The following is a 14,557-nucleotide window of genomic DNA, read 5'->3' as shown; positions in this document are numbered from 1 at the left end:
GGGCTCCCACGGCAGGGCTGCAAGGGGAGCCCGGCTGCCTCCTCTGATCACGCGTCATGGCTGGGCTCCAGGCTCTGAGAGCAGTGACCCCTCGGGGCTGCGGGTCCTGCTACTGCCGTGGTCAGGGCTGGAGGTCCTAGACGGAACGGCTGGGGCCGCAGTCGGTTCTGGGAGTTGTAGTCCGAGCGTGGAGGGCTAGGCCTCAGGCTGAGGCCGCGGTGGACCCTGGGAAGTGTAGTTGTCTGAGACCCCCACCCCCACCCCGGTTCTCCCTGTCACGGGCGCGGGGCGTCCTGGGAGTTGTAGGGGGGTGGGGCGGGCACTGTGCCCGCGACGCGCCGAGGCCGCGGTGGGTCCTGGGAAGGAGAGCTGTCTGAGGCCCGCGGCCTGGTCGCGGTCGGCCTCTGAGGCTCCGGAAGGCGCAGTTTGCGGGACGCTGGCGCGGGGTCCCCGTCGCAGAGCCGAAAGCCTTGCTTGCGCGGGCCGAGGTAGGGGAAGGGCCCGCCCTGCCCGAGCCTGTCCTCGCCGGGGCCCGGGGGGCCGGGGGGCCGGGGGCGGTGGCCCTGCCCCGAGCTCGGGAAGCCTTGGTTGCCCGACCAGCAGCGCGGAGGAGACGCCCCAGCTGCGGCTCCGTTAAAGGCGGCGGCGCTGGGGGCGCGGGTCGGGCCCAGGCTCGGAGCCCCCGCCGCGGCGGGGAGGGAGCTGTCGCGGGCGTCCCTGACCCTCGTGACGAGGGCGGTGGATGCGGAGCCCGGGCTCCGGCCCGCGCGTCAGCTCGTCGCTCTCCCCGCCAGCTCCGCCTTCCACGCTCGGTTCTCCGCGGGCCCTGCCGTGAGCCATGTCTCAGGTGAGCTGGTGTTTCCTTTCTTCCTCAGCGCGGCTGTGTTTTCCGGACCGGGGACACAGCCTTTCCTCCCCCTGCCGCCCTTCTGGCGCCTAAGAGGACGTGGGAGGGCTGGCGGGGCCGGGCGCGGGGCGGGCGCTGACCGGGCGGCCGGGTCTTAGAGCGGGCTGTCCTGCGCCTCCTTTTCCCCCGGAATTGGAACGAGGAGGGCTTCACTCTCTGCCCCTCGCCCCCGCTGCCGGTCATTCGCTGACTCTTGCTTCCGTTGGGCGTCTCCTTCCACGCCTGCATCAGTTGTGTCAGTGCGTGATCCTGGATCAGCTCTGTCGGCATCACCTGGTAACTTGCTGGACTTGGGTATTCGCGAGCCCCACCCCAGCCTTGTGAACCCGAACTTGTGCGTGTGCGGGTTACCAGTCTGCACCCTAACAGTCCCTCCACGTGATTCTCCTGCACGGCGCTTCCTAGGTCCTGGGGATCAGCGGAGAGCAAAACAAAATCTCCTAACTCACCGAGCTCATTTTTTAGGCAAGACGTGAAGTTTCTCTAGCAGGGAACACTGATTATTGTTGTTTTGGTGGAGGCTAAATGCGTGGCTGGCAATTGTGCTTCACAGAGGTGGGGGATAAGAAGGCCAGCCCTTCCAAGTTAGTCCATCTGGTTTTAGTGTCACTTCTCTGTCCTACTTTCTGTCATACTTGTCTCCAAAGCCAGAGGCTCTCCAACTTTTGCTGGGAGTCCAGTTTCCTTCCGTTCTGCAGAGCCCACTGTTTACATTAGGAAACAGCTTCCTTTATTAGTCAATAATCTATAACAGATTATAGGCACTTAAAATTTTCTTTTAAACTGTAAAAAATAACTCTGTCATACCTCTGGGGCTGTTACTAGTTTGGGACTTTTAAAAATCCCTGTTCATGCCTAACAGCTATGTGAGTCACTCAAGTGCTGCAAAACCAGGCTGCAAAGCAGGGGCTTATTACTCCTCCTGACACCGAGGGAAGAAACTGCAGGTTCCATCCAGGGAGGCCCTTGTACTGTAGCCTTCATCGTCTTGTTTGGCGACATTGCCAAGTATCACAGCGATTTCTTCAGAAACGGGGTTAGCTGTAGTAAACTTGAATGTGTACCCCTTAATCGGGAGCTGCTGCTCTCTGCTACAGCCAGTTGTGCCTACGAAGAAATTCTTGCCAGAGCATATTAAATTAGGCTGGTATTAAGGAAAATATACTCTCCCTATTAGACATAAAGGGATTGTCTTCATTATTCATAAAGCATGGTGAGATCTTAAGAATTTTTGCAACCAAAGCCAGAAATCCATGTTGTTCACATGTATAGTCCTTTATCTTCCACAAAATTGTAAACTATCTCAGGACAAAGCATGTATATTTTTTCGTCTTTTCTCCAGTTATACAGTAAAACAAAACAGCTAGTCTCTTACTTATACTCTTAATAATTACTCGGAATCCTGAAAACTGTCATTGCGCTACTTGTATACACTGTCCACCATCCACAGTGGGACTCATTTCACTCCTTGATCAGGGCCTTTGGGAGCATGGGTGCTGGTTGTGCAGATGTCTGTGTGTCATTTCAGGGGTCAGTGACATTCAGAGACGTGGCCGTAGACTTCTCGCGGGAGGAGTGGGAATGGCTTCAGCCTGCTCAAAGAGATTTGTACAGACATGTAATGTTGGAGAACTATGGCCACCTGGTCTCACTGGGTAGGTATTTCTTCTCATCTCCCCTCAGTCAGAATTTGACCTTTAGGATGGCTGTTGCGAATCTTGGCTGAACATTCCCAAGGGAGGTAAGTTTTTTTTTTTTTTGGCTGCACTGCATGGCATGGGAACTTCCCTGACCAGGGGATCGAACCTGAGCCCCCTGCAGTGGAAGTGCAGAGTCTTAACCACTGGACAGCCAGGGAAGTCCTTTATTAGCTTTTAAGAGGGGGATTAGAACTTTACCTAATCTTTAGTAATCTTTCATACTTACATCTGGCATTTCTAATAACGGCCCCTCTTTTGTAAGGATTCAGGGACTAATTGTGAATTTATTTCATTTCCGCAAGCAGGTCTTAACATTTCTAAGCCACATGTGGTTTCCTTACTGGAGCAAGGGAAAGAGCCGTGGCTGGGGAAAGATGCAAGCAGAGGTCTGTTTTCAGGTGAGTTAGAAGCTGGTGGGGAAGTTTTTTAAAATAACAACCCACCCAGTCAATGAGAAAGCAGTACTTTGTTAGATGCTGGATAGAAAGTTTTCCTTTAAAGGTACCAGAGATGCAGGGACTATAAAGTCTTGCCCACAGCAAGGGGACCACTCACACCCACTTACGTGTCTGCCTTCAGTTTTCATCCTTTCCTCAACTTTCTCACAGATAGATGTGTCCCTTCTTTTCATTATTAGCTCTGTCTGGGCTCTGAATTTTATTTCTCTTTGGCTTCTCTTCCCTTTCTTTTTAAAAATTGACTTATATGTTTCCATTGTCTAAGTTAAAAGGTATATATATTTTTCTTTATACTGCTGTTCTAACCCTCTTGAAAGAGTGATTCATTACACTTTGGTTAATTGATGGGCTTATTCCTTCAGTCATATGTTATTTTAACAATTTTTTAAAAAGATTTATTTATTATTTTATTTATTTATTTTTGGCTGTGTCGGGTCTTAGTTTCGGCATGTGGGATCTTCGTTGAGGCATGTGGGATCTTTCGTTGCAGTGCATGGGCTCTTCATTGTGGTGCGTGGGTTCCAGAGCGCGTGGGCTCTGTAGTTTGCGGCAGGTGGGCTCTAGTTGAGGCATGTGAGCTCAGTAGCTGTGGCGTGCAGGCTTAGTTGCCCTGCGGCATGTGGGATCTTAGTTCCCTGACCAGTGATCGAACCTCACGTCCCCTGCATTGTAAGGCGGATTCTTTACCACTGGATCACCAGGGAAGTCCCTATTTTAATGATATTTATTGAAGTTTTAATCTTGTTAAGACTTTCTCTTAGGTGGTATGCCTCAGAGAGTAGAAGGCATGGCATAGTGAGATAAATTGGGTCTGTAAATAACTTTGTTAGAGGCCCTCAAGTTGGCAGTTCAACGATAAGAAAGGAATTTCCAGTTGGTGTTATAGACCTGGGTAATTTGGATAGGGATAGTAGTAATAGAAATATAAAAGACAGGAAAAGGGTCAGTTTTAAACAAAATGTGGTGAATTAGTTTGAGATATGCATGGTGTGAGTAGAGGATGGTATTTCAAAGTGAAGAGATGCAACAAACAATCAGAATAGATCTTAGAAAAAAATTCCAGATAGGGATGTAGATGTGGGAATCTTATATTAAGAAAAAAAACAGAAGCAATGAGGTTGATTGAGAAGGGCTCTGAAAGCCTTCTTCACCTTAGGTTGAAATAAAATTGCTGGTGAAGCTCTTTAAAAATAAATACGGCCATGCACCGCCCTTGAAGATTCTGACATAGAAGATCTTTGGAGCCTAAATTATATGTGTTTATATGTGTTTATGACAATTTCCATAAGTTCTATAGTTGAAGCAAACCTCTAATGGAAGTATACTGGCCTTTAGGGAGTGGTCCTCTCGAGATAACAGGGGAATACTTATGTTTATGGAGAAGCAGCTAATGGAAGGACTAGTGAGGGAACAGAGGATGCCTTGAAAACCAAGCTCTGGCTGTGAGAGCGAGACGTTCAGGAGGAAGGACGTGGAAAGAGCCCTGTGTGAGCTGAAGTCACGAGGTGCGACAAGTGCCCAGAGACTTCCTCGTGAAAGGATGAGTTGAAGAAAAATGTTCTTTTCTAAATGTTTTGAAAGTAATAAACCCCATAAAACTATGTACAAGGGAAGTGAGGTAAAGGGGAAACATGGAAAAATTGCCTCTAATTCCACTTAATACAGCTCTTAGAATTTTTGTGTGTTTCTTCCAGTACCTTTTTTGAAAAGGGAAATAACTCACAGACAATGTATAAAACATAAATGCGCAGCTTAAGTTATGATAAGGCATCCACGTAACCACCACTCAGGTTCGTCAGCACAGCTCTGCCAGGTCCCTCAGAGCTCTTCGGGTGCTCATCCCAGTCACCCCCCACCACCTCGCCCCCTGCAAAGGTAATCTTTAATGGTAGTAACTGCCTTGGTTTTCTTTATAGCTTTATCAACTGTTGGTATCTCTAATCACTAGTTTAGGTTTGTATGTTTATGAGCTTTATATAGAGGGGACAATAATGTATATATTATATTGTAATTTGCTTCTCTCAAAATTATTTTTAATATTCATGCATTTTGCATACTCGTCTAGTAGTTTGTATCCATTCTGTTGTCGATGGCTTCTTGGGTTGTTTGCAGTTTAGGGCTATTGCAAGCAATGTTGCTCTTATCCTTGGGTCCTGGTACCTCCTGGCACAGAGTTCCTGTGGTTTATATCTAGGACTGGAATTGCTGAGTCAGAGAATAATGTATCTCTTTTACACATTAGATGATGCCAGAATGTTTTCCAAAGTGCTTTTACTGACTTACACTCCCACAGACACAGTAAGCGGGTTCCTCTTGCTCCCCATGTTTACCAAATGCCCTGTACTGCCAGGCATCATGCTCTTCACCCAGCAGGAGAGTGTGCAGTGGTAGCTTATTCTGGTTTAAACGTGCATTTCTCCAGTTGCTAATGAGGTTGAGCACCTTTTCATATGTTTATTGAGTATTTAGATACCCTCATTTATGAAGTGCTTCTTGAAGGTTTTTGCTCTATTGGATTCTCCATCTTTTTCTTGTTTTGTAGGAGTTGTATATTTTGGATACAAATCATTGTAATTATATTCACTACAAATATCTTCTCTTACATGTGGCTTACTTTTCCCCTTCAAACCTCTTTTAATGAACAGAGATTCTTAATTCTAGTATAGTCAGATTTGTCAGTCTTTTCCTTTATGATTAGTATTCTTTTTTTTCGGCTGCGCCGTGCTGTGCGGCATGCAGTATCTTGGTTCCCTGATCAGGGATCAGACCCTTGCCCACTGCAGTGGAAGTGCGGAGTCTTAACCACTGGACCGCCAGGGAAGTCCCAGTATTTTTTTTTTTTTTTTTTGATGTGTTTAAGAAATCTTTCCCTACCATGAGGTCATGATGACATTTTCCTAGATTTTCTTTTTAAAAAGTCACTTTGCATTCACATTTAGATCCATGGTCCACTTTGGATTTATTTTTGTGTGTCATGTGACTTAGTGGTCCGTTTTGGTCTCTTCTGCATGGAAATCCAGTTCTCAAGCCACCGTTTATTGACATGTCTGTCCTTTCCTTCACTGGTTTGTCATAAGTTAAGTGTCAGTTTTTGTGTATGTTTCTGGGTTCTCTATTTTTTGTTTTTCTGTTTTTGTATCTTTGCATAAATCTATACAGTCTTAGTTATGGGTTTAATCATGGATAATATTTTACTGTATTTGCCTCACCTCATCCCTTTTTTTGCTGAATAATGTAATTTACAGATATCTTGATATTTCACTACACAGTACTTCACTATCATGTATAAAATATAGGGATATTTTCTACATCATTGAAATATTTTCACATCAAAGTAAGTTTTGCTTAATTTCGTTTTAATGCACTGTCCATATATGAATACTCCATAAACGTGTTTTATAACTGGATTGTCTTTTCCCTGTGGGATGATGAAATCCCTGTTTCTCTGTATGTCCTATAACTTTGACTTGTCAACTTTTTTTTTTAACTATGAAGACTTTGGGTCTTATTTAACTCCTACTGAGATGTTCGCTTTATTTCAGCAGCCTGTCGGTATGTGTCCGTTGAAGCCGCAGGTCTAAGCTGTCTTCTGTGCATGCAGTTCCAGTGACAGTCCAGTTTTCAGAGCCTGCCCAGGTCTCTTGTATTTACCCCCATGCGCACCTCCGAGTGGTGTTGGGCACTGGGTTCTCCTTAGGCAGTGGGTCCCCCTTTGTTTCAGTTCTCACAGCTCTAGGTGTGCCATTTAGGGTCAGATCCACACATGCACAGCTCAGGGAGGAGCCCAGAATTTCATACACAACTTTATGGGATCACCTGCTTGCGCTCCCTTTGTCACCGTGTCCCCTTTCCTTTTTGGCTCCCAGGGCCCCCTCTTTCAGGTCTTCTGGATAGAAAGGCAGGCCTGTAGGTTCCCCTCTGCACTTCCTGCAAGTTTGTCTGCCTCTGCAGCCATGCAGCGAGGGGATGGAGAGAAAAAGAAAAAAAGGGGGGTGTTACCTCTCTGCTCTTGGAACCATTGATCTTTCTGCCGAGGGAGGAAGGTTACCCTGCCTTAGAGGTTTAATTGCCTGTATGGCCACAGCTGCTGCAACATGCTTTGGCTTTGGGCAGAAGAGAATGGGAAATGAACAAACAATAAGATTTCTCTGACCAGTATGGACTCCCCTTTCCCATTCCTAAGACCAGAAATAGAGGCTTCTCATGGAGCTCTTTCTCCTCACACCTGCTGCCCAGTTCTTGCTCTCAGGCTGCATTTGAGTTTAGGCCTAGAGAGACTGGAGGGGGGAAAAAAACCCAAGAAACTCACCACCAGTTCAGTGTTACTTTGTGTTCTGTCTGGCTTCCTTCTGCAAGCAGCTTGCTACCATTTACTTTTTTTTTTAAATAGATTTTTTAAATTTTAAAAATTTATTTATTTATTTTTGGCTGCATTGGGTCTTCACTGCTGCGCACGGGCTTTCTCTAGTTGTGGCTAGTGGGGGCTACTCTTCAATGTGGTGCGTGGGCTTCTCATTGCAGTGGCTTCTCTTGTTGCGGAGCATGGGCTCTAGGCATGCAGGCTCAGTAGTTTTGGCACCCGGGCTCAGTAGTTGTGGCACATGGGCTCTAGAGTGCATTGGTTTCAGTAGTTGCAGTGCACGGGCTCAGTAGTTGTGGCGCACGGGCTTAGTTGCTCTGTGGCATGTGGGATCTTCCTGGACCAGGGCTCGAACTCGTGTCCCCTGCATTGGCAGGTGGATTCTTAACCACTGTGCCACCAGGGAAGTTCCCTGTTTACTTTTTAGAGTTCTCAGCTAGCTGCTTTATGCATTCTGTTCATGGTTTTCACTTGTATTCAGTGGGAGAGCCAGGTTGGAGTGTACTTACTCCATCTTTACAGGACTGGAGCCATTCATATTTTATAACTGAAACAAAACTCCAAAGTTACAGCATGTATAAAGATCATACTAATAAAATGAGAGTATGAGGTTCAGTCTAGATTGAGCCAAAGTATAAAGTGTAAGGAGGAAAATGGTGGGAATTAAGGATGGTTAGGGAAAGCACTGGTCAGATCATGCAGGTGTTTTATAGGTCCTAATAATGAATTTAGAGTTCATCCGTAGGCTAATAAGGAGTCATCAAAAGACTTTAGGCAGGCAGGCGAGCATTTTAGTAAGGTCATTCTAGCTGCAGTTTGGAAAACAGATTTATTGGAAGCGAGACTAGCAAACAGCACAGCCATTTAAGAGTTGTTGCCATAACCTAGGCTCGATGTAATCGTCACCTGAACCAGGGAGGTGTCCAGGGAATGGAAGAAGGTATACAGACGGTGACAAAGTAAGGAAGTGGACTCAGAAAGACCTGGTGATTGACTAGATAAAAGGCATTAAGAAGATTGAGGAATTGTGGTTGACACCACTCTTTTTGCTGGTATTATTATCTCCTTAAAAAAAAAAAAAAAAAGGAAGGATGAGCAAGTTTGAAGGGGAGGGAAAGATTATATCAATTTGTGACTTACTGAGTTTGGGTCTCTGGGATAGTCGAGTATATAAATTCAGTAAGCAACTGAGTATCATATTCTGGTGCTTAAGAGAGATATCACAGTGCTGCTCAAAGTTTAGTCCTTTGGATCGTTTTAAAATACATATTCCCAGGCCCCACTCCAGAAATTCTAAGTCATTAGGTTTGGGGTGGAACTCAAGAATTTACATTTTAACAAGCTCCCAGGTGATGCTGATGCTGAGCTAAAGAAGGATTTAGGAGTTATCTGCACAGCTTCTTAAGATTTTGAATTTTTTTTGTAAAATCCCTGTACACCTGTTGTTGAACTTATTCTTCAGCAACTTTCTTTAGTTTCTTTTCTAAGAAGTTATATTGTTTTTCTATAGGGATACTAGTGAATTTGTATATTTATATCTCTCAGTCTTTACTGTAGCAATTAAAATACTCTAAACCTTCACTGCAAATACTGTAATGATTTTTTTTAATTAATAAACTTTATTTTCTTTCAAGCAGTTTTGGGTTCACAGCAAAATGGAATGGAAAGTACAGAGAGTTCCTATATATCCCCCTGCCCAGTCTTCCCCACTGTCAACATCCCACACCACAGTGGTACATTTTTCACAATTGATGAACCTACCTTGACACATCATTATCACCCAAAGTCCACAGTTGACCTTAAGTTTCATTCTTAGTGTCGTACATTCTGTGGGTTTTGACAGATGTGCAGTGACATGTATCCATATGTTAGTGTGACACAGGATAGCTTTACTGCCCTAAAAATGCTCTGTGCTCTGCCTATGCATCCCCCTCTCCCCACTAACCCCTGGTAACCTCTGATCTTTTTACTGTTTCCATAGTTTTTCCTTTTCCAGAATGTCATATAGTTGAATTCATAGGGTATTTACCTTTTTCAGATTGGCTTCTTTCACCTCATATTATGCATTTGAGGCTCATTCCTTTATATCTTTTCATGGCTTGATAACTCATTTTTTTTTTTAGTGCTGAGTAATAGCCCATGGTCTGGACGTACCACAGTTTACTTTTCCATTCTCCTACTGAAGGACATCTTGTTGCTTCTAAGTTTTGGCAGTTATGAATAAAGCTGCTATAAACTTCCACGTTCAGGTTTTTGTGTGGATGTAAGTTTTAATTCACTTGGGTAAATATCAAGGAATGTGATTGCTGAATTGTATGGTAAGAGGATGTTCAGTTTTATAAGAAACTGACACACTGTCTTCCAGAGTGGCTGCACCATTCTGTGTCCCCACCAGCGATGATGAGAGCTCCTGTTGCTCCACCTCCTCACCAGCATGTGTTGTTGCGGTGAACTGGATTGTGGCCATTTTGATAGGTGTGAAGTGGCCATTTTGATAGGTGTGAAGTAGTTTACAGTTCCCTAATGACATGATGTTGACTATCTTTTCATATTCTTACTTGGATCTGTATATCTTCCTTGGTGAGGTTTCTGTTCATGTCTTTTGCCTGTTTTTAAATTGAATTGTTCATTTTCTTATTGTTGAGTTTTAACAGTTCTTTGTATATTTTGGGTAATAACTCTTGTCAGATGTGTCTTTTGCAACTACTTTCTCTCAGTCTTCTCATCCTGTCTTCTTATTCTCTTGACATTGGCTTTTTAAAAAAAACTTAATTAATTAACTTTATTTTTGGCCGTGTTCGGTCTTTGTTGCTGCGCGTGGGCTTTCTCTAGTTGTGGCGAGCAGGGGCTACTCTTTGTTGCGGTATGTGGGCCTCTCGCTGTAGCGGCCTCTCCTGTTGCGGAGCATGGGCTCCAGGCACTCAGGCTTCAGTATTTGTGGCGCACGGGCTTAGTTGCTCCACAGCACGTGGGATCTTCTCTGACCAGGGCTTGAACCTGTGTGCCCTGCACTGGCAGGCGGATTCTCAACTACTGCACCACCAGGGAAGCCCTTGACATTGGCTTTTGCAGAGCAGAGGTTTTTAATTTTAATGAAGTCCAGCTTATCAGTTATTTCTTGCATGGATTGTGCCTTTGGTGTTACACCCAAAAAGTCATCACTCCCTAACATCATCTAGGTTCTCTCCTTTGTTATCTTCTAGGAGTTTTATAGTTTTGTGTTTTACAGTTTTGTCTGTGATCCATTTTGAGTTAATTTTTGTTAAGAGTGTAAATCTGTATCTAGATTCACTTTTACGCATGTGGATGTCCAGTTGTTCCAGTACCATTTGTTGAGAAGACTGTATTTGCTCCCTCGTGTTATCCTTGCTCCTTTGTCAAAGATGAGTTGACTATAATTATGCAGGTCTGTTCTGAGCTCTGTACTCTGTTCCACTGATCTACTTGTCTAGTCTTTCACCAGTGCTGCACTGTCTTGATTACTATAGTGCTACAGAAGTCTTGAAGTCCAGTGTCAGTCCTCTGACCTTCTCCTTCAGTGGTGTGTTAGGTATTCTAGGTCATTTTCTGTTTTGTATAAACTTTAGAATCAATTTGTTGAGATCTGTGAAATAACTTGCTGGGATTTTGATTGGGATTTTGTTGACCCTATATACCAAGTTGGAAATAATTTTAAACTTCCAGAAAAGTTGGAAGAATAGTGCAAAAATACCCATATGCCCTTTACTCACATTCACCCATGGCTAATATTTTGCCCTGTTTGTTTTGTCGTTTTTGGTATATGATTTTTTTTCCTGAAACATTTGGGAATAAATTGTACACATCATAGCCTTTAACTCCACATATTTCCTAAGAATAAAGGTATATGTTTTTTAAACCTTTGTATTATTATAAAACTCTGTTCTCCCAAAATGATAAAATCCTTTACTAAAATTTAGCCTGGAGAAAATCCTGTGTTTATCTGTCGAAAGCATCTGATGGAAAGACACTGTTATCCGTAAATTGAGCTTCACATGTCTGTTTAGAAGGTAGAGGTAGAGTGAGGATTCTAGAAGATATTCAGAGAAAACTTTTTATTCATTCATTCAGAATAAGTTACTGTAAGATGTTCCAAAGGCACTAAGTGAACACAATCTCATTTCTTTGTGGGACCTGAGTAACGCTTGTAGTCTATTAGCATCATTATGAAATTGTCATTTTCAAGTCATTCTGGCAGCAAATAAAGTTTACATGGAGGTGAGGAAGATTAACCACCTATCCTTTACAGTTACTTATCTTTCTGATATTTCTGTTTTTCCCTCACCTTCAGTTACTTATTTTTAATCTCCTTATTCACCTACAGCTCTCCTCTGTTTGATGTCTTCTGAATTTCTGGATCTACTGCTCAGATTTCAGAGTCATATATGATAACTGTAAAAGCAATGCAATGCTAAGATTTTTTTTTTCAATGTAATTCTCATTAAAAAATGGAGCAGCGGCTTTTATTTTATTCAACACAGAAAATAAGAAACATTTGCTTTGTTTTTTCAGCTTCAGAGTCAAATGGTGAGATCAAAGAGTTTTCTCCAAAAAATGTCATATACGAAGATGATTCATCCCAGTATTTGATAAGATCTTCAAATCTTTCATTTGAAAGATTTCTAAGCCAAGGCCTTCAGTATTCCAGTTTTAAAGAAGGCTGGAAATGTGAGGGTGATACTGAGATGCTGCAGGGAAATCAGGGATATATCAGGCAAGTGACAGTTTCCCATCAAGAAGCCCTGTCTCAACATATGAATGTTAGTACTGTGGAGAGACCCTATGGATGCCATGAGTGTGGAAAAACTTTCAGTCGGCGCTTTTCCCTTGTGTTACATCAGAGAACTCACACTGGAGAGAAGCCATACGTATGCAAGGAATGTGGGAAAACCTTTAGCCAGATCTCAAACCTCGTAAAACATCAGATGATACATACGGGAAAGAAACCCCATGAGTGTAAAGACTGTAATAAAACATTCAGTTACCTCTCGTTCCTCATTGAACATCAGAGAACACATACTGGGGAGAAACCCTATGAATGTACTGAATGTGGAAAGGCCTTTAGCCGTGCCTCAAACCTCACTCGACATCAGAGAATTCACATAGGAAAGAAACAGTACGTATGTAGGAGATGTGGGAAGGCCTTTAGCAGTGGCTCTGAACTCATTCGCCATCAGATTACACACACTGGAGAGAAACCTTATGAATGCATTGAGTGTGGGAAGGCATTTCGCCGTTCTTCACACCTTACCCGGCATCAGAGTGTCCATACCTCCAAAACCCCCTATGAATGTAACGAATGCAGTAAAGCCTTCCGTTGCCACTCATTCCTTATTAAACATCAGAGAATTCATGCTGGAGAAAAGCTCTATGAATGTGATGAATGTGGTAAAGTTTTCACGTGGCATGCATCCCTTGCACAACATATGAAAATTCATACTGGAGAAAAGCCCTATGCGTGTACTGAATGTGACAAAACCTTTAGTCGGAGCTTTTCTCTCATTCTACATCAAATAACTCATACTGGGGAGAAGCCCTATGTATGTAAGGTATGCAATAAATCCTTCAGCTGGAGCTCAAACCTTGCTAAACATCAGAGAACACACACTCTAGAGAACCCCTATGAATATGAAAATTCATTTAACTACCACTCATTCCTTGCTGAACACCAGGGTATTCACACTGTAGAGAAAACCTAAGAATGTATGGATTAAAACAAAAAACAAAAAAAGCAGCTAATGCCTTACTTTGACTTCAGAGAACTCTTGGAAAGAAGCCTTATGTGAATGTGTTTATTGTGATGAAATGTTGTCTCTGCTTTATTCAGTATTCTGGAGAAAAACCCAAGGAACATATGGGAAAGCCATTAATAGCTGCTCATTCTTTTTGTAATACCAGAAGATGAAATCAAACAATACTGAGAAGACTCTTCATCTGGTAGGATTCCCTTAATCTACATTTGTAAATTCCTACCAGGAAAGGATACATGTCCAATAAATGTGAGAAACCTTTTAGAGATTAGGTCTCATTCTGCATCTGTCAGCTCAGGACAGGACAGAACGCATGGGTAAGGGTGTACTTTTTCCTGGACATCAGAAAATTCATAATGAAGGAAAGTCATACAAACAATGATTTGGGAATGCCTTCATGTACCATGCAATATTTATTAAATTTTTAAATACTCTTCTAAGGAATAAAAGCAACCCTATAAATGAACTTAACATAGGGTGACTTTCTGCAGTATTTCAAACCTACAGAATTCTCCTGGGGAAAAACTACCATTGTAATGAGCGTGGCAAAGTCATAAGAGTTCTAAGAAGTTATACTGGAGAGAATCGGTGTGGGAGGATTTTTTACAGGGGGATGTTTGTTCAGGTTTTGTTTTTTTGTTTCAAAGCAAATTCAGAAAAGCTATGAATAAATCTTTTGATTCATAGTAAATTAATGTATTGGCTGAATTTTTTTCCTACAGCATGTGTGACTCTGAATATGCAACTATCACAATATTGCCATCAACAATGAGGAGTAGCATGCTTTTTAAAAAACATACAGACATTATAGAAACATCTTTAGATATATTATGGTTTTAATTTTGAGACAGAGTTTGGACTTGAGGTTATGCTAACTCATGTTTACCCTTGAATCTGACTAGATATCTTAGTCTGAAATAAATGTAAATAAGGTACATCACAGGAAAATGTCAAGGTTGTTTTCCTCTTTTGTTCCATTTTCAGTAAGAACAATTCTTCTGTAAGCACATATTTGTCCAAATAAGTCAGATTGTTTTCATCTCCACGTACACCTGCCCATCCTTTATTTTCCCATTGTAAAGGTTATCTTACCTTTAAAGCATCTGATTGCCTCCTTTCAAGAACTTCTCTTGCGTTTAGTACATGAAATATGTAATTTAGAACTTGAATGAGTGCCTCATTTAAGCATATTTTTCACGCATATATAATTCTTTCACAAAGTGAGAGGCTGGCATATTTCTTTTCCATTCAATGTAACAACACAACACACAGCTGTTGCCTAATATTTACTTTTCTAGAACCATTCAAAGCCTCAAACTATCAGAACAACTCCACTGTATAAATCCCCTCTTTCCTATAGTGGT

At 42.8% G+C, this 14,557-nt stretch overlaps 1 protein-coding gene across 3 annotated transcripts; it reads left to right on the top strand.

The window, feature by feature from the left end:
* Positions 1–326: 326 nt before the first annotated feature.
* Positions 327–13,457, top strand: ZNF140 (zinc finger protein 140). 3 transcript variants are annotated; one of them, XM_060119566.1, is made up of 5 exons: positions 327–488; positions 795–847; positions 2,436–2,562; positions 2,910–3,005; positions 11,956–13,457. In XM_060119566.1, exons 2-5 carry the CDS (start codon positions 839–841, stop codon positions 13,140–13,142), a joined length of 1,419 nt encoding a protein of 472 aa, XP_059975549.1. In that variant the 5' UTR covers positions 327–488; positions 795–838; the 3' UTR covers positions 13,143–13,457. The 3 variants fall into 3 exon arrangements, with proteins under 3 accessions (XP_059975549.1, XP_059975551.1, XP_059975550.1); XM_060119568.1 differs by lacking the exon at positions 795–847; XM_060119567.1 differs by having other exon boundaries at positions 328–847; positions 2,913–3,005.
* The last annotated feature ends 1,100 nt before the right edge of the window (positions 13,458–14,557 follow it).

Source organism: Mesoplodon densirostris, chromosome 15 (assembly GCF_025265405.1).
Source record: "Mesoplodon densirostris isolate mMesDen1 chromosome 15, mMesDen1 primary haplotype, whole genome shotgun sequence".
NCBI lineage: Eukaryota > Metazoa > Chordata > Mammalia > Artiodactyla > Ziphiidae > Mesoplodon > Mesoplodon densirostris.
Note: the sequence above shows the minus strand (reverse complement) of the source record. Positions and strands in the feature narration are given on the sequence as shown.